Below are 20,879 nucleotides of genomic sequence, written 5' to 3'. Positions count from 1 at the left end.
ACTCCGGGATGTATAAATTACTATTCCCCCTCCAGGCCGCCATGGATAGTGGGGGAATGAAATAATTCAGCTTCCAGCGCTTGTAGCCCATATAAAAACTTAGGCTACAAAAAAGGCGCCTGGTGTAGCCCATATAAAAACTTCGGCTACAAAAAAAGGCAATAATATGGGCTACAAAGGTGCACCCTACTGTAGCCGAAAACCTTGTAGCCGAAAAAATATGGGCTACAAAGGGGAGCCCGCTTGTAGCCTATATCAAAACTCGGGCGCCCTTTTCTACACCTTGTAGCCCATATTTCCAGAAATAACATTGATGTCTATGGCGGCGCCCTTTTCATACAGGCAGCTCAGGCGCCCTTTTCAACCGATACCTGCAGATCAGGTGTTTCAGACTTTAAAGTCAGATCTGACAAGACTAGGTGCATGCTTGTTTCTGGTGTTATTCAGATACTACTGCAGAGAAATAGACCAGCAGGGCTGCCAGGCAACTGGTATTGATTAAAAGGAAATAAATATGGCAGCCTCAGTATACCTCTTACTTCAGTTCCCCTTCATGTTCTGTAGTGCGCGCTATACATGCCTTACATAGCAGAGCTTGCTGCCATGTAAGGAGGGTGCCTTCCTTAGTTACGCACATTTCTTCCTTAGCAATGCGTGTAACATTAACTGCGGGTCGTCCTGCTGTTGTGAAGTATCGTTACCGCGATATTTTACTTGCGGCCACTACTGTGTTAATTTATAATGTAATGTAAGGATGGCAGCCTCCTTACATGGCAGCAATCGCTGCTATGTACGGCGTGCATAGCGCGCACTACAGAACATTAAGCTGCGCTGCTTTAGCAGCACAACTTGATGAATCAAGCCCAAAGACAGATGTAAAAGTGTGCTTCCCAATTGCCGTGCACCCACTGGCGCCCACAGTTGCCTCCCCCCTTCAGCATAAGTACCATCTATGTTCACGGATTTTATTTTTGTGTAACATGTGACACATGCTTGTACACTTGCTGCTACGCATTTAAGTTACAGTGCCAGACATCTTTGCTCTCTTTTGCTTGAAGTTGCTACAATGTTTAAATCTTCTTTGTCGTGAACACGTAGCCTCTGCTGAAGTCTTCCCACTGCTACTCAGCTGAACATACCACATCCGCAGTCTTTACTGAGTGCCTGCCTCCTTTCTTCTAGTTTGCTTAATTTATAATGTAATGTAATGTAAGGAAGGCACCCTCCTTACATGGCTGCAATCGTTGCTATGTACGGCGTGCATAGTGCGCACTACAGAACATTAAGCTGCGCTGCTTTAGCAGCACAACTTGATGAATCAAGCCCAAAGACAGATGTAAAAGTGTGCTTCTCAAATGCTTTATGTAACACAGTATTTTTTTCTGATTAGGAAAGGGAAAAACCTGATGATTTGTGAGGTGATCATTTATCCGCCTTTTCAGTAACCTCAGTAAATAACTGTTTGCCAGCAGAGGGCACTAGACTACCTTCAAAGACCGTATTATGCAGGGCAGTATTGGTTTGGCTGGCAACATACACATTGTGTAACCGTTATTAAATTAAAGAGTGATAAAATGAGACGTTGTTTACAATGGAAATAAATAATAAATGTTGTTATAATCATTGTATAATAGGTATATAATATAGTGCATAAAACCTGTTGCTGTTTCAGTGGAGGAAGTATGTGGTATATATTTTAAAATTAAGTTGTTATCCATTGATGAAATCTTGCAAAGACGAATGCCGCCGTAAGCACTTTCTATCAGAGCAGGATCATCCACCAGGCAACCTAGGCAGGTGCTTGGGGCTCAGCAGACGTCAAGGGGCCCACCTGCCACCTTCTTTGACCTCTTTCCACTTCAGCTTACCAAAAGGACCACCAAGGGTCCCCAAATCTGCTACCTTGCCTACCTTGCCATCTCTGCTTTCTATGCACATCTGATTTATTATGCTGTGTAGCCTAAATGAATTATGTTTGTATTCCTGTGTTCTAGATACAGAAGTTTGGTGATCCGAATGGAATTGTGCTATTTGCAGCAGAATCTCAGCTGAGGAGAAATTACACAGAGCCACAGGCTGGTGCTGGGCCACTGAATATAACCCTTCCCATCAGGAGAGTGCAGGGAACGCTGGGCGACCTTATGGTACCTGTGTATTACTAACGCATTGTGCTGCTTTTACCTCATCCTAATGTCGAGAGGCAGAGAAAAATAATATGTATACTGTATATGGTAAAATGTTTTATGACTATTAGGTATGAACATCATCGGGGGAAATTTCACAAAACCTCAGCAAGTTGCCATGTGCAGAGAGTGCACAACGATTTTGCATTACCTAGGTAACAAGAGTCGCGCTAATTGCGCAACACAAACTACCTTGACAATTTTGAGAATAAGTCCAATCGTCACTTATGCCAGCACCGGCTTTTGAACTGTTAATTGCATCCTGCATGACATAAATGTGTTTACTTAGGAAACCATTAGCATACAGCCTATAGTGTTAAACCCCAGTACCTCAGGTTTTTACAACGTTGTTAATGTATCCTAGCATAGAGCACCCCAGATGCTTTGTTTAGTGGGACTACTATTTGGAGTGTTGGAAAACAATACGATATATATAAACAGAAATCTGTAAATATTTAAAAGTAAAGGCACATGTTTGCCAAGTAACTATGCAGGATTTAAGAATAGTTCTAAAGCTCTGTACCCACCTCAACTTTTTTCTGACAATTTTTCTACAACTGGTGATTTCATTACCAACGAGCGATCTTTTCCGCGATCTCACGACATGGGTACAGGCGCGCGGTTAAGCAACCAACGTTTAGTGATGCACGGCAATAAAACCATCACGGCAGATCGGATCTTTAAGATCCCTGAGGACTCCGCGCAAAGTACTCTGATCGCTTGACTTCCCGTTCATGCCCGTCGTGTGACGTCGCGCATAACCACCAGCCGGAAGGTGGATTGTGAAACGCTCGTTGTCAGGGAGACGTCACTGGATCCATCTTCCTCTGTTGGGTGGTGAGTATATAGCTTCCAAGGGGAATCATCTTGGGTAAGCATGAGCGAAAGTGCATTGAGAAAGTTGGGGCAGTGTGAGGCAGAAAGCCCCCAAGAAGCTGTCTCATGTGATTCTCGTGCTTACTACTGATGACAGACTTCTTCCTTTTCTGTTCATATATTGTATTTAGTTTAACTTTGCTCATTACTATTTATGCATTTCTGTGATATCTGACATATTTAGGACACTTTCATGATAGTAAGGACATCAGCCAGATACAGTACATGGAAGATTGCAACATCCTTCAATAACAGGTTATCTTCAGATTTAAGATTGAATATATGGATGAAAACAAATGCCCATTTATGACATACACACCTTAAAACCCATCTCCAAATACAGTCTCAATTTAGTCATGTGGCCTATAGCAGCCAAGTTGAAGAAATTACCTTCTGTCTCTATAAGCAGGGTTGCTTCTTTAGGTCAGAATCATCTCTTTGTTTAGATTTCAAGTGAGCAGAGCAAAGACAAAGTTTTCTAAGAAGACTGCAGCCTGCCACCGTGCAGGCCTGTTACACAGGAAGCGGCTAATGAAGGACTTCCTGTCCAGGTCTCTTAAAAGCTTATTATGGAGTTCGTACTTAGTTAAATAAACAAGCTTTGTTGAGTATTTACAAAGGATAAGGAAACATTTAAACCTGTTATTATTATTATTTATTTTATTTATAAAGCAACAATATATTACACTGGACAATATATACTAGACAATGATACAAAGGATGACAGACATCACAAGGTTATACAACATAGCACAAAGCTATACTAGGCAAACGCTACACAATACATGATCATGTGATTTTGGGCTAATTAGGTAGTCACAGTAATACAAGTATGAGGCTTTCATAGGAAAAGAGCACACAATCAGGTAGAATACACTACGGAAGGGAGGATCATGCCAAAGGCTTACAATCTAAGGGGAGGGGAGATGGACACACTAGATAGGGCTATAGAATAAGTATTCTGTAGAGAGTAACTACGTGGTAGGGAGTGGGTAGGCCATCTTGAAGAGGTGGGATTTGAGGGCTTTCTTCAATGTGTTGAAGGAGGGGTAAAGTCTAATGGGTGGTGAAAAGGAGTTCCAGAGGGTGTGAGTGGCTCTTGAGAACCTGTTTATGGACACTATGTAGTGACATGGATGTGTATTACAAGTCTTTGTATATTATAAATCAGTCATTCTTCTCTCTCTCTCTCTAAAGGTTTATTGGCAGATGACCAGTTCATCAGACATTAAAGGCGATTTCTCCAAGACGTCCGGCTGGGTTGTTATTCCTGATAAACAAAACAGTGCAGAGATTTTAATTCAGCTTCTGCCTGATGAGATTCCTGAGCTGGATGAGCTCTGCAGTGTTCAGCTCACCTCTGTAGAGGGAGGAGCAGATCTGGATAACGAGAGAAGCGTTGTTTGGTTCACTGTTCAAGCAAATGATGATCCTCACGGTGTGCTCTATGTGGACCCAGAAAGACAGACCATCATTGTAAACAGGGACTTGCAACGCTTTGTGCAAACTAATGTCACAAGGCTTGGCGGGATGTTTGGCAATGTTACTGTAGAATACCAGGTGTCTTTCGGAAAAACAGCACGAGAAAATCTGACAGAGACGATTGCAGGAACTGTTTTTATACAAGATGGTTCCAGCTATGGGGTTGGCACAATACCCATCAATAATCAGGTCAGTTTTCTTTAAAGTGGGATTGACAGTTCCCTAATTCCCTTTAACTACTGTTCTGTATTTATTATGCAGCCTGGCACCTAACCCTGCATGGCAAGCACTCCGATCTAATCAGAAATGTTTCTGCTGTAATAAATCTTATCTCAGTCAGCCTGGCTCTATTTGGTACACTGCCGATGAGAAGGAAACTTGTCATCTCCCCTCCCACATTCCTGCTCCTCACTGATTGGCTTAGGGCAGTTCAATGAGCTTCTGAAATATGATCTATGCTGTGCTCACATGTGTTTACAAAGCAAGCTAGCTATGACAGTGCAGTTTCTAGGAGGAAAAAAAAAGTAAGTGAGGAAATGACATCAGGATTGGTTTCAGTCAGGGAGTTAAGAAGGAAAATGGAAGGATCAGTTTTCTCTTTATTTGCTGTATAAAATTCACTGAAATCAAAACATGGACAGTACAATACATATGTTATATAAGTACTAGTTATCTACTTATGTGTTTTTTTTCCTGGGCTAATATGGCTGTGCCTGCTGCTCCTCTAAAGTCCTTGATCAAATGAATCCTTCAAAAAGGAAAAAAAACTAAACAAGACTGAAAATTTTAATCGAAAATTCAGTACTTGTTTATAACAGCTGTCTATAACAGCTAATAACACCCATTTGTATTTTGTTCCCCTCTTGGTGAAATCCATTGATAGTATAGCATTTCCAAATGATCATGCACCAGTGTTAGTCATTAAGCACTGCGAACACCTGCAGAGTGAAAGTTCCCTAATTCTCTAGAAGGGCAGCACGACAGAGTAGTGGATATCTTTCTTGCCTTGCAGTGCTGGGTCTTTGGTTTAAATTTGAACCAGGACACTAGCTGCATTGAATTTGTATGTTCTCATGGGTTTCCTCTGGGTACTCTGGTTTCTTCTGACCTCCCAAAACATGAGTGGCTTACCCCAAAATTGGCTTTAGACTGTGATGGGCATATGATTTATGGTAGGAATTAGATTGTGAGCCCCCCTGAGGGAGAATTAGTGACGAGACTGTATGTTCTGTAAAGCACTACAAAAGATCTCAGTGCAAGGTTAATGCATAATGAATAAAATTAGATGCTGAAGATGGGAACTACCATTTTCTTTTTACTGTACATGCCCATTGTTTTATGTGTAGTAGGTCTAAATGAAAAGTCTTACATTTTAAGTATTTTGCTATTTCATTAGTTCAAAGAGAATTAATGGGATAGTGTGAAAAGGATACACTTTCACCTAAGCCGTGACCATGTATCACTTCTGCTCCCTTTGTAGGCCTAAACAGGAAGCAGACATGGGACATCAATCACCTGATCAAATAGACCATGTGTTTCTGGACACATTCTCCTCAAGGAGAATTTACTTGCAGTGGTGTAACTAGACATCACTGTGCTCCTGCCCCCCCCCCCTCCCTAAAAAAAACAAAAACACTTTAGATGCCCAAACCCAGAACCCCCCACCACCACACCTCCCTCACTGTCTGCACAGGAAAACTGAGGACCAATGTCATTCAATTAGCTAGGGCACACTTGAAATGTGTTTTCCCCATGCACAACAATGACATGCTGAACATAAGAAATAGTATTCACTGTAACTTAGGCAAAACATTCAGAATGTCACTGATTGATACTGTTATTATAGGATCTCGGACTCAGTATGAGACAACAAGCTCTCAATGAGGCAGTGACAGTCAGTCATCAATCTTACCCACTCCACTGTGTCCATAAAAGTAATCAGACACCATAAGGTCACTAGCCTGTGTGTGATAAGAATCTAGGAATCTCTTCTGGGGGATTGCTGAATAAGGGCCAGTCTACAACTTTTTTTCAACCTGTGACTCCTTTGTTTGTAACGTTGTACATGAAGTCATCAGAACATTGCTGCAGGCTGAGACAGACATTTTTTTTACGAACCCTAGGGTGCAGGGACAGTGTACAAATTCCAAAGTGTGTATGATTCCTTATCTGTGTGGTGGACACATGCAGTCAATATAACAATGGTATGGAGAGCAGAAAGTGTTTTCTCTCCATGCCCTTAGTTGTCAGTCTCTCAAACTTTTCCCCTCCATGGGGCCTCCTGTGGCTTCTGGCCCCCCCTGCGGATGCCTCCCGTGCAGGGTCTATTGTTACGCCACTGTTTACTTGGCATACACCGATCATCTCTTAGGGCCCTTTTCCACTGCACAGCTGAATTGAAAAACCCTAGTGATTTTTAAATCACCTTGCGGGGGCGATTTTTAAAGCAATTTTGCAGTGCAAGTGAAATGCGTATGCAAAATCGTGATTGCGTAAAAAAAATTGTGACAAATCACTAGCGTTTAGCGATTGTGATTGCTAGTGGAAAAGGACCCTTATTGTAACTTAGAGATTTTTCTGGGCTCATTTACTAAGAGGTTGTCAGGATACACTGGCTCCTGACAAAGGCTCCTGACACAACCTCAAACAATTATTTTGGGTGACCTACTCTACAAGTCTATATGGGCCCTTTAGGCCAGCATAGACACAACTGCAGCTCAGAGTCTTGTGTGTAGAAAGTATTTGAGCTTGTTTGCAACCTGGAGTGTAACTAAGGAGCATGTGGCCCCAGTGATAGATTTACATGGGGCCCCAAGCACTTTATTGATATGGCACTTCAAAACTTAGCAACGACGGCTGCAGTGTCCAGGAGGTGTAATCAGAGTAAGAAAACAGTTTGTCAAGGATTACCACTATGCAATGCACATATAGATGTTTTAATTACCAGCATAACACCAAGGAAAAGCTAATAAGATGGAAGGAGGAGGGCCCTCAGTGGGCCCCTCTAGTCCAGAGGCTCCGGTGCAGTTACAACCTCTGCATCCCCTATTGTTACGCAACTGTTTGCAACTTGTTATAATTCTTGATACATTTGCCAAGAGGCACTGCAGAAATGACAGTTGGAAGCAGGACAAACATTTCAGGGTAATAATTATTCATATACACTGAGGAAGACAGACTTGCTGTCCTCATGTAAACTAGCTAAAGATATACAACATGAATGAGAAAACCTGCAGGCGCCAAAATTGCATTTAAGATATGAAGAACATTTTTCATATACAGCTTTGCTTCAAGTGAAACAAAGGTGTTGACTGGTTGCCCAGGGTAGCGATTATTATTATTTAGCATTGACATCTTCTGCAGCACTGTATATTGTTTTGTCACTAACTGTCCCTCAGAGGGGCTCACACTCTAATCCTTACCATAGTCATATGTCCATGTATGTATCGTAAAGCATATGTATCGTAATCTAGTTCCAGGTTAGGGGGAAGCCGGTTAACTTATCTGTATGTTTTTAAGATGTGGGAGGAAACCAGAGTGCCCAGAGGAAACCCAGACAGAGGGAAAACATGCAAACTCTGTCCAGATAGTGCCCTGGCTGGGAGTCAGCGCTACAAGGCAAGAGTGCTAACCACTACACCACCATGCTGCTCATTTTCTTAACACTTGACTTGAGGAATTAACCCAGTTGTCTCCCTAAGAGTGCTTTGCAGTCTTTTGTCATCTTCTGAAAGTTCTACCTATTTCACAGTTTTTATTTTGAATATCTTATTTTTTTCCCATTCCCAAGCAGTACTGTATACTGAAACATGCATATTTGTTTCCTTAGGTGTTCCTCTTACCTGGCTTTAATTTTACTCTTGAGTTGACAAGTGTCACTTTGATTGGTGAAAGTACTGGTGCAAAGCCTTATATACATAAAGGACAGAAGCCAGCGCCTGTCACAGTACCAAAGGAAGCTGCCAATTCAGAGGTACAGTAAGCTTGAAGTGCAGTTTTCTATGTTGACCAGCAGAGGGCCAACAAGACCAACATGCAATGCAAATATCCAGACTTAGATGTCACGTACTGTATGTTAGTGGTACACCCCAGAGAAATTCTACAACCATGTTTCTAGAGAAGATTTTACAGTGTGTAAAATAATAATACCATTTATTATTTTTAATACATTTTATTTATAAAGCACTAACATACTACGCAGTGCAGTACAACAGATGGGGAAACGTTACAACATTAAAGTGAACCTCCAGACTAAAAATCTACTCAGTAGCCCTGAGAAGGCTTGGTGTTCCTTTAACAGTTTACAGCATCAGAACTTTGTTTTTCTTACCCAAGCCTCATTTTTAGCTGCACAGACGCTAAGCTCTGCCCCATAAAAGAAATGTGCGCAGGCATTTTTCCCCTGATGCTGTGCAAAGCATGATGGCATTTCTGATGTTGATGTTCTCGTTGCCTAGCGCGCACAGCTGGGAGGAGTGATCAGGACACAGGACAGTTGGAACTGTGTCTCATGCTCCCTGTCACCTCCTTTCAACCAAAAAGATGGCTGCCCCCATGAAATCACAAACCTTTGTCTGTTCTTTTAAAACAGGGTGGGTATGAGATTATGTTACCTATCTATTTTAATTAACATAACTAATGTAACTTAACCACTTCCCGACCGCCGTATTGACAAATGGCGGCCGGGAAGTGGACCCCGCAAGGACCGCCGTATAGACAAATGGTGGCGGTCCTTGTAGGGGCATGGGCGGAGCGATCGCGTCATCCGTGACGCGATCCTCCGCCTCCGCCTGTCGCCGCTCACCCGCCGCAACATCCCGCCGGCCAAACGGAAGCGCCGGCAGGATGTTAAATAGACGATCGCCGCATACAAAGTGTATAATACACTTTGTAATGTTTACAAAGTGTATTATACAGGCTGCCTCCTGCCCTGGTGGTCCCAGTGTCCGAGGGACCACCAGGGCAGGCTGCAGCCACCCTAGTCTGCACCCAAGCACATTGATTTCCCCCCCCCCCCGCCCCAGATCGCCCACAGCACCCCTCAGGACCCCCCCTGCCCACCCCCCAGACCCATGTTTACACCCAATCACCCCCCTAATCACCCATCAATCACTCCCTGTCACTATCTGTCAACGCTATTTCCCCCCCCCTGCCCCCTCCTGATCACCCCCACCCCTCAGATTCTCCCCAGACCCCCCCTCCCTGTGTACTGTATGCATCTATCCCCCCTGATCACCTGTCAATCACCTGTCAATCACCCATCAATCACCCCCTGTCACTGCCACCCATCAATCACCCCCTGTTACTGCCACCCATCAATCAGCCCCTAACCTGCCCCTTGCGGGCAATCTGATCACCCACCCACAGCAATAGATCGCCCGCATATCCGACCCAAGCGCAGTGTTTACATCTATTCTCTCCTCTAAACACCCACTAATTACACATCAATCACCCATCAATCACCCCCTATCACCACCTGTCACTGTTACCCATCAGATCAGACCCTAATCTGCCCCTTGCGGGCACCCAATCACCCGCCTACACGCTCAGATTGCCCTCAGACCCCCCCTTATCAATTCGCCAGGGCATTATTTACATCTGTCCTTCCCTGTAATAACCCACTGATCACCTGTCAGTCACCTGTCAATCACCCTTCAATCACCCCCTGTCACTGCCACCCATCAATCACCCCCTGTTACTGCCACCCATCAATCAGCCCCTAACCTGCCCCTTGCGGGCAATCTGATCACCCACCCACAGCAATAGATCGCCCGCAGATCCGACATCAGATCACCACCTGAGCGCAGTGTTTACATCTATTCTCTCCTCTAAACACCCACTAATTACACATCAATCACCCATCAATCACCCCCTATCACCACCTGTCACTGTTACCCATCAGATCAGACCCTAATCTGCCCCTTGCGGGCACCCAATCACCCGCCTACACGCTCAGATTGCCCTCAGACCCCCCCTTATCAATTCGCCAGGGCATTATTTACATCTGTCCTTCCCTGTAATAACCCACTGATCACCTGTCAATCACCCATCAATCACCCCCTGTCACTGCCACCGATCAATCACCCCCTGTTACTGCCACCCATCAATCAGCCCCTAACCTGCCCCTTGCGGGCAATCTGATCACCCACCCACAGCAATAGATCGCCCGCATATCCGACATTAGATCACCACCCAAGCGCAGTGTTTACATCTATTCTCTCCTCTAAACACCCACTAATTACACATCAATCACCCATCAATCACCCCCTATCACTACCTGTCACTGTTACCCATCAGATCAGACCCTAATCTGCCCCTTGCGGGCACCCAATCACCCGCCTACACGCTCAGATAGCCCTCAGACCCCCCCCCCCCCCTTATCAATTCGCCAGTGCAATATTTACATCTGTGCTTCCCTGTAATAACCCACTGATCACTTGTCAATCACTTGTCAATCACCCATCAATCACCCCCTGTCACTGCCACCCATCAATCACCCCCTGTCACTGCCACCCAATAATCAGCCCCTAACCTGCCCCTTGCGGGCAATCTGATCACCCACCCACACCAATAGATCGCCCGCAGATCCGACATCAGATCACCACCCAAGCGCAGTGTTTACATCTATTGTCTCCTCTAAACACCCACTAATTACCCATCAATCACCCCCTATCACCACCTGTCACTGTTACCCATCAGATCAGACCCTAATCTGCCCCTTTACGGGCACCCAATCACCCGCCTACACGCTCAGATTGCCCTCAGACCCCCCTTATCAATTCGCCAGGGCATTATTTACATCTGTCCTTCCCTGTAATAAACCACTGATCACCCATCAATCACCCCCTGTCACTGCCACCCATCAATCAGCCCCTAACCTGTCCCTTGCGGGCAATCTGATCACCCACCCACACCAATAGATCGCCCGCAGATCCGACATCAGATCACCTCCCAAGTGCAGTGTTTACATCTGTTCTCTCCTCCAAACACCCACTACTTACCCATCAATCACCCCCTGTCACTGCTACCCATCAGATTAGACCCCTATCTGCCCCTAGGGCACTCAATCACCCGCTCATACCCTCAGAACGCCCTCAGACCCCAGCCCTGATCACCTCGCCAGTGCATTGCTTGCATCTATTCCCCCCTCTAATCACACCTTGAGACACTCATCAATCACCTCCTGTCACCCCCTAGCACACCTACCCATCAGATCAGGCCCTAATTTGCCCCGTGTGGGCTCCTGATCACTCGGCCAAACCCTCAGATCCCCCTCAGACCCCCTTCCGATCACCTCCCCAGTGCATTGATTGCATCTATTTTCCCCTCTAACCACCCCCTGAGACACCCATCAATCACCTCCTGTCACCCCCTAGCACTCCTATCCATCAGATCAGGCCCAATACAACCTGTCATCTAAAAGGCCACCCTGCTTATGACCGGTTCCACAAAATTCGCCCCCTCATAGACCACCTGTCATCAAAATTTTCAGATGCTTATACCCCTGAACAGTCATTTTGAGACATTTGGTTTCCAGACTACTCAAGGTTTTGGGCCCGTAAAATGCCAGGGCGGTATAGGAACCCCACAAACTGACCCCATTTTAGAAAAACAGACACCCCAATGTATTCTGTTAGGTGTATGACGAGTTCATAGAAGATTTTATTTTTTGTCAAAAGTTAGCGGAAATTGATTTTATTTTTTTTCACAAAGTGTCATTTTTTCACTAACATGTGACACAAAATAAAATCTTCTATGAACTCGCCATACACCTAACGGAATACCTTGGGGTGTCTTCTTTCTAAAATGGGGTCACTTGTGGGGTTCCTATACTGCCCTGGCATTTTAGGGGCCCTAAACCGTGAGGAGTAGTCTAGAAAACAAATGCCTCAAAATGACCTGTGATTAGGACGTTGGGCCCCTTAGCGCACCTAGGCTGCAAAAAAGTGTCACACATGTGGTATCGCCATACTCAGGAGAAGTAGTATAATGTGTTTTGGGGTGTATTTTTACACATACCCATGCTGGGTGGGAGAAATCTCTCTGTAAATGGACAATTGTGTGTAAAAAAAATCAAACAATTGTCATTTACAGAGATATTTCTCCCACCTAGCATGGGTATGTGTAAAAATACACCCCAAAACACATTATACTACTTCTCCTGAGTACGGCGGTACCACATATGTGGCACTTTTTTACACCCTAAGTACGCTAAGGGGCCCAAAGTCCAATGAGTACCTTTAGGATTTCACAGGTCATTTTGCGACATTGTTGGTTTCAAGACTACTCCTCACGGTTTAGGGCCCCTAAAATGCCAGGGCAGTATAGGAACCCCACAAATGACCCCATTCTAGAAAGAAGACACCCAAAGGTATTCCGTTAGGAGTATGGTGAGTTCATAGAAGATTTTATTTTTTGTCACAAGTTAGCGGAAATTGATTTTAATTGTTTTTTTTCACAAAGTGTCATTTTCCGCTAACTTGTGACAAAAAATAAAATCTTCTATGAACTCACCATACTCCTAACGGAATACCTTTGGGTGTCTTCTTTCTAAAATGGGGTCATTAGTGGGGTTCCTATACTGCCCTGGCATTTTAGGGGCCCTAAACCGTGAGGATTAGTCTTGAAACAAAAATGACCTGTGAAATCCTAAAGGTACTCATTGGACTTTGGGCCCCTTAGCGCAGTTAGGCTGCAAAAAAGTGCCAATCATGTGGTATCGACGTACTCGGGAGAAGTAGTATAATGTGTTTTGGGGTGTATTTTTACACATACCCATGCTGGGTGGGAGAAATACCTCTGTAAATGACAATCTTTTGATTTTTTTACACACAATTAAGTAACTATTTGATATTTGAGCATGCTTGTTAATAGAGGTAATAACTGAAACAATTTCTTTCTGTGTCAGGTTGGTTTTGAATCAGTTGCATTTCGCCTTACAAATATCACATCAGGAATGGGCCATGCTGTTGTCTATAGAGAGGGATCCTATGGCTCTGTGACTGTAAGCTGGCGGTCCGGATACCCGCCTGGCCTCATGCCAAATAATATACGTCTCGGCAAACTGTCACCTGAGTCTGGTAAGACTGTTCTTCTCTTTATTGAGCTGTCCACCTATCCTAAACTAAAGTGTTATATAAAAAAGGTTACTCAATACATCATAAGCCTAATTTACAAAAACTGCATAACTTCACAATCACACAAAAAAGACCATAGATCGACTAAACAAAAACTTGTCTGTGCTTGTGTGACATATGCATGCTTAGCGCGTGATGGCAGATTATGAATTGACCGTAACTCCCAGCTGATATTGTACTGCTGGTAGTGGCTGAAGTGGAAGTTGATGCAGGATTATGCAAATTTTATATGCAAATTTATGCAGCATGAAAATGCACCAATCATATCCTACGGAGGTGGAATTTCGACTGATGCATTTTCAAGCTGCACAAATGCGCATATAGAATGTGTATATTCCTGCACCAACTCAGAACAAGTTACATCTCACTGACCAGTCCTGACCAGACACATAACATTTATATTACGCTTTGCTCCTGGCGGACCCAAAGTACTTCAGAGTTGCAGCCACTTAGGACACTCCCCCCTTCTGGGTAAATAGGTAAAAGAGGTAGTTAATGACCTTAACCTATTCACCCTAAAGCCGCATCTACACACGTAGATGCGGCTCCGATCCTCCTTATCAATCGAGCCGCTGATTGATAAGATCCGACAGGACGGATCTTGCTTCCGCCGATTCCCTGCTTGCTCCCCGCGAGGGGACAATGGCAGGGAATCGAGCAGAAGATAAGCGGCGCCGGCGGGGACAAGCGGGGAATCAAATGCGACGCACGCGCGGCGAGCGGGGACGCGGCGGGCACGCTCGGGGACGCGGAAGAGGCGATCCGGCGGCTAATCGAGCCGCCAGATTGCAGCCTCATCTACGCATGTAGATGAGGCTTAAAGGGTTAAAAAAAATTACACCAGTAAACATCTTTTAAGCCGCATCTACACGAGTAGATGAGGCCGCGATGCTCCTTATCAATCGAGCCGCTGATGCGGCTCGATTGATAAGATCCGACAGGACGGATCTCCGCACCGCCGATTCCCTACTCGCTCCCCGCGAGGGGACAATGGCAGGGAATCGATCGGAAGATAAGCGGCGTGGGCGGGGACGAGCGGGCACGAGCGGGGAATCGTATGCGGCGCACGCGCGGCGAGCGGGGTCGCGGCGGGCACGCAGAAGAGGCGATCCGGCGGCTAATCGAGCCGCCGGATCGCAGCCTCATCTACCCGTGTAGATGAGGCTTTACTTAACCAGTAAATATTAAAGGTATTTTAAAGTAAACCTGTAGCGAGTAAAATTATTTAAAATAAACACATGGGGCCTGATTCACAAAGCGGTGCTAACAGTTAGCACGCTGGTGAAAAGCCCTTTATCACGCCTAAACTCTGTTTAGGCATGATAAGTTTAGGTGTGATAAGTTTAGGTGTGATAAGTTTAGGCATGATAAGTTTAGGTGTGATAAGTTTAGGCATGATAAGTTTAAGCACCAACTGCATTAGCACCGCAGTGCACAGCTGATCAAAAGTTTTGCGCTAGCAAAGTCTGGTGCACTTTGCATAGAGTTTAATGGCGCTGCTTTGTGTGCGGGACTTTGCATGCTATCTACACTTATCTAAACTTAGCATGCCTAAACTTATCACACCTAAACTTATCACATCTAAACTTATCACGCCTAAACTGGCTTTTCACCAGTGTGGTGCAAAGGTTATCATGCCTAAAGTCTTTTAGGCGTGATAACTGAGTTATCACCGCTTTGTGAATCAGGCCCCTGATGTATCTGCAAAGGAATATTACATACTAACCTCACAATCAGTTCCTCTCAGAAGCTTACCGTTTCCTTCTTACAGTGATCCCTTCCAGTTCTGACAAGATTTTGTCAGAACTGAAATATATCAGTTGCGTCAGTTACAGTATATATTAGTTGCTGTCGGTTATAACTGAAAGGACAACTGATGAGCAATGTAATGTCCATGTTTCCCTATGGCTCAAGTGGGTGATATTACAGTTTAACAGTGTGCTGACCAGGAAGCTGTTATGGGGTAATGGCCATTTTTAGAATGGAGGATGGAGAATTCCATCAATCACAGTGGACAGACAGGACGCAGGAGAGGAGAAAGCGATTGATGAATAAACTACATGGGAGTGTATGACGTGTGTATGTTTATTCTGACTTTTAATTTTAATTTCAGGATTGCTTTAAGGGAAACTAATGTGCCAAGTTTAACTTACCCCGGGCTTCTCCCAGCACCCTGTAGCAGTGTTGCCTACACATCCCTTTAAATACGGACGCTTATGAATTATACATGTCTTGTGGCTAGTTAGATGCAGTTTAGGCATTGATTATGTGTGAGAATTCCCAGAACCTGTATAACTTGTCAGTATTTAAAGGGATGAGTTGGCAACCCTGCCCTGTAGTCCTTCAGGTCCCTTTTTGTATTTCCGCTCTGATACATCTTTCACACGGTTGGCTGAACTTTGTGCCACAATTACATGTAGCCGAATGGCAGCTTTTTTAACTCCATGAGTGTCATTGTTTGGTACCTGGCAAACAATGGAGGCATTTGTCAGCAGGGGGAAGCATGAAGGGCTCTAAGACACTCTAGTAGATGGCTGTACTGACTTTGGACTTGATAAAACATAGCGGACCAACAGCAGCAGATGACATGGCTCCCCAAACTATCACTGACTGTGGTAACTTCACACTGGACAAGATACAAGATACAAGATGGATTTATTCGCCAAGTACGGTGGTGCCGTACTCAGAATTGCTTGTGGTACACATGGCATTAGGCAAAGTATACAAAATACAACAGTTAAACATGCTACATATACAGCCAGATTACATATGTTGACAACATTAACAGAGCATTTACAACGATTACACATACACAACATTAACGGTACGGTACATCTACATCTAACTAATGGTGTGTGTTCGAGATTCGGAAGGGAGGGCAGAGGAGCAGCTCCTATGGCACCCGTGCTGATAGCAGACTAGGAGGAAAGAGTCAGGGGTCGGTGTTGTTGAGTAGTAGAACTGCCTGCGGGAAGAAGGAGTTCCTGCACCTGGTGGTCTTGGAAGGGATAGTCCGGAAACGCCGACCAGATCGGAGGAGCTCAAAGAAGAGGCTGCCAGGGTGGGAGGGGTCACTAGAGATCTTGGTTGCCCTCTTCCTCATCCTAGCCGTGTGAAGGAGATCAAGAGGTGGCAGGGGCGAACCGATGATCTTTTCTGCCTCACTAATGATTCTTTGCAGTTTGTGTCTGTCGCTGGTCGTTGCACCGGCATACCAGACAATGACTGATGAGCAAAGTATGGACTCCGTGGTAGCAGTGTAGGAGCTGGTCAGCAGCTCCCGAGGCATGCCAAATTTTTTAAGTTGACACAGGAAGAATAGCCTCTGCTGTGCCTTCTTTTGAATTTTGATGGTGTTTTGCCCCCATCTTAGGTCAGCGGATAAGGTTGTGCCAAGGAACCTGACTGATGGTACTCTGGAGACCTCGGTCCCACCTATATGGACTGGTGGGGGAGTGGGAGGGTTTTTCCTGAAATCAACAATCAGCTCTACAGTCTTTGTTGCGTTAAGGACAAGGTTGTGTAACGAAAAATCTGCAACGCCGGATGGATTGCGGAAATATGGTCGCATCCAGTCCGGCAAGCGGACCTTCCAACGCGGGATGCGGAAATTCGTCCGCATCCGCTGCACACACCCGTCCGAGCACTCTGCTCCAAACTCACCAACATGCTGTTCACCAGGGTTCTGCCATCTTGCCTCTAGGGGGTGCGGCCGCACACCAGACACGCCTTTATACTCTTAGAAAGCGTGTCAGCTGACCTGGAGGTCAGCTGACATTTTAGCCTGCTCTGATTGGTTGCTGCCTGGGGTGGAGACTTCTCTCCCAGGCAGTATATAAGGAAGTGCTTTTCAGTCACACTTTGTCTGTGTTTGCGATACCCTGTGTCAGCACTCAGACCTTAGACTAGATCCCAGGTGTTGAAACCAAGGACTTCACACCTAGACTAGGAGATTATTATTATTGTTATTGATTCTCTGTGTATGATTCTGTGCCTGTCTTGACTTCTCTTCTGCTTCCTGATTCTGTACTCTGCCAGCCTGTACCGTTAACGACTATTGGCTTGGTTCCTGACTATTCTCTCGTCTCACGTCTCTGTACTGTTGCCGCCTGTACTGTTGCCGAACCTCTTTCTGTCTGACCTTGCTCCCTTCAGTGGAACGTCTCCTACTGTTGGGTTATTATCTGAGGCTTGCCTCCCTGAGACGCCGGCCCTAGCAGACCGTTACTGCCAGAGGCCGAGATTCCTCCACTGCCACTTTGGGGGATCTCACACACGGGGTTCCCATTCAGAGGTAACCACACCTCTGAGGAATTGCCGTGTGGTGGATATTTCCACAACTTTGTGAATATTTACTGCTTTGTATATTTTCATGTTGTTCGTGTGTCCACTGCTTTACATCTACCCGCATTATTAGCAATTCCGCAGATTGCTATATAATCGGGTCTATCCTTGTATTATTGGCGATACTGCGGATCCCCAATAATCAAGGTTCGGGGTGTGACACTGGTCTGAGTAGATCATTTCAGGCACTTACCGTGTTAGTGAGCCTTCCGCTGATTTACCATCAGGAAGATACTTACTATTTCACTCTAACATATCTGCATTAGTGGTGATTCTGTATATCACCACTTAATCAGATATTTGTGCCTCTTGCTGACACCAATCGTTACAGGTTGTTGTTCTTGCACCAATTGCAGATTCTCTCTATCTCACTGCGGTAGTCTTGCTCTCCGTTGCTGCCGATGAGGCCGATGATAGTTGTGTCGTCAGCAAACTTGATGATCTTGACGGACTCTGAGGAGGAAGTGCAGTTATTGGTGTACATGGAGAACAAAAGCGGGGACAGTACACACACTTGAGGCGCCCCTGTATTTGTAGTTCTCTCGCTGGAGGAGCAGTTACCTAGCTTGACCCGTTGTGTCCTTTCTGAGAGGAAGCTCTTGACCCATGCACAAAGTATGGGGTCGATACCAAGCTGTGTCAGGTTGTCGACCAGAGTGTCCGGGCAGATCGTGTTAAAGGCCGAGCTGAAATCCAGGAACAGGATTCTGACGTAGGAGTCAGGCTTGTCAAGGTGCTCCATGATGTATGCCAGGCTGATGTTTATGGCGTCCTCTGTGGACCTGTTGGCCCTGTATGCAAGTTGGAGTGGGTCTAACAGTGCATTGGTGGTGCGTTTGAGGTGGGTGAGGACTAGCCGTTCTAGAACCTTCATAATGGTGGGTGTTAAAGCTACGGGTCTGAAGTTGTTGAGGTCTGTGGTGCCTGGCTTTTTGGGGACTGGTATGATTGTGGACCTCTTCAGACAGGAGGGGACTGTGCCTTCTGCTAGCGACTTACTGAACAACGTGGTGAGCACCGGAGCCAACTGATCTGCACAGGTCCTAAGGCAGTTTGATGAAACACCATCCGGGCCTGAGGCCTTCCTGGGGTTGAGCTTGCGGAGCAGCCTGAGAACTTCCGCTTCCTGTACTGCGACTGGTGCAGCAATGTCACGGTCATTCAGTGTGGTGGGTGTCACTATCCTTGTCGACCTCGTGGCCCCGAGCTGCAGTGGCTGTTGCTCAAACCTGCAGTAGAACTCATTGAGTTCCTCAGCCAGATTCGTGCTAGGGATCACCTGTTGAGGAGGAGGTTTGAAGTTAGTGACTGCCCTGAGACCTTGCCATACCTCCCTCGGATTGTTGGACTGGAGGCTGAGTCCCAGCTTGTCGGAGTAGGCTCTCTTTGCAACTTGCAGTTCCCGTTTCAGAGCGTACCTGGCCTCCTTGAACTCAGCTGGGATTCTGTGCCGATCCACTCTTCCTGCAGACTCTGGGAACTTGATTTCCACATGAAATGCCAAATTAACTTTCATCTGAAAAGAGAACTTTTAACCACTAAGCAGCACTTTTTTTATGACATTTCTAAAATTAATTAACTTTTCGATGTAGCCTTTTAATGGCTAACTGATAAAATAAAAATATGCAAGCTTTCTGGGATCTTCAGGCATATTTCCAAATACTCTGGTTACTGTTTAGCAGTAACCAGTACAACTGCCATCTAGGTGTTTACTATTTAATATGCCTGAAGAAGGGGACTAGATCTCAGAAAGCTTGCATACTTTATCAGTTAGCCATTAAAATCTATTACTTTTACAAGACTTTTTTTTTTCTACCTACATAATTTGTTTGGCTAACACGGTACAGAAACATTTTTACTACTATTAACTTTTCGATGATATTCTAATTAATTGAGATGCACTAAGTAGCTTTGCTTTAATAAATTTCAATGTGGTGGGTACATCCAGTGCTGCTGCTGCCGCTGATACATGATTGAAAAAAGCCTTGAGCTTTGTCTCAGATATCCCTGGGAGCACATGTGATCTTTGGCACTTAACAGCTGTGCATTATCATGAACGATAAAGGCAGGAGATAAGGCTCTCTTTCCAGGTCTCACAGAGTCTGAAGGAACAGGCAATACAAACATGGAGATAAAACTTCACTGTGCAATACAGAGAGTGGAGATTCCGATTATTACAAATTCTGAGGTTTGCACCTTCACATTAAGATTAGTGGTTACCAGCACTTACTACTGTAAATTGGAGCACTTCGTATGTTCTCACTGATACTGACCAGCATATTACGGCCAGGTGTTGCCTGGCATTGGCAGGTGCTGGTGTACATGCCGTTTTCTTTTCTAAGTTACCCCTAGTGTCAGCGGTATAAAATGCACCCCACCATTAAATGTGGTAGGTTCAGCTACAGAAGGAAGTGGTCAGTGTCTCAGTGTGATCAAGGTCCTGCCTCTTGCCATGTGGCCACATCATGTTTCTGTGTTGGTACGGAGGTTGGAGGATAACAACACAATGGGTATGCCTGAATTTCCACTACACAGAGGCACAGGCAGGGTCAGGGAACATGTCAGGTGGTCAGTGCAAGAGTTTCATTACACAAATGCTGAAGGGAAGTACAGTGTAAATACTGTATATATATATATATATATATATATATAAAAAATCATATTTTTTTTTTATTTCACTCAAGTTAATATTGTGCTGATAGCGCACATGAAGTTTAGTAGGTGTTATGCTAATAACACAAGCGCACAGTCAGGCCCGGATTTACATCACAGGAGCCTATAGGCACAGGTGAACCTACAAACCCCCATCAAACTTCACTCAAAATGTGCTGGCTGGCCCCGCTATCACTTCTGCCTT

The 20,879-nt window shown here is 45.1% G+C and overlaps 1 protein-coding gene across 1 annotated transcript in view; it reads left to right on the top strand.

Annotated features, from left to right (window-relative positions):
* Positions 1-20,879, top strand: part of ADGRV1 (adhesion G protein-coupled receptor V1) — a 629,361-nt gene that overhangs the window by 324,412 nt on the left and 284,070 nt on the right. Inside the window, exons 70-73 of the mRNA XM_068247792.1 lie at positions 1,995-2,144; positions 4,257-4,730; positions 8,371-8,514; positions 13,450-13,621. Coding sequence (XP_068103893.1) covers positions 1,995-2,144; positions 4,257-4,730; positions 8,371-8,514; positions 13,450-13,621 — 940 coding nt within the window. The remainder of the gene's footprint in view (positions 1-1,994; positions 2,145-4,256; positions 4,731-8,370; positions 8,515-13,449; positions 13,622-20,879) is intronic.

Source organism: Hyperolius riggenbachi, chromosome 1, assembly GCF_040937935.1.
Source record: "Hyperolius riggenbachi isolate aHypRig1 chromosome 1, aHypRig1.pri, whole genome shotgun sequence".
Taxonomy (NCBI): Eukaryota; Metazoa; Chordata; class Amphibia; order Anura; family Hyperoliidae; genus Hyperolius; species Hyperolius riggenbachi.
This window is presented reverse-complemented; position numbering and strand designations above follow the sequence as displayed.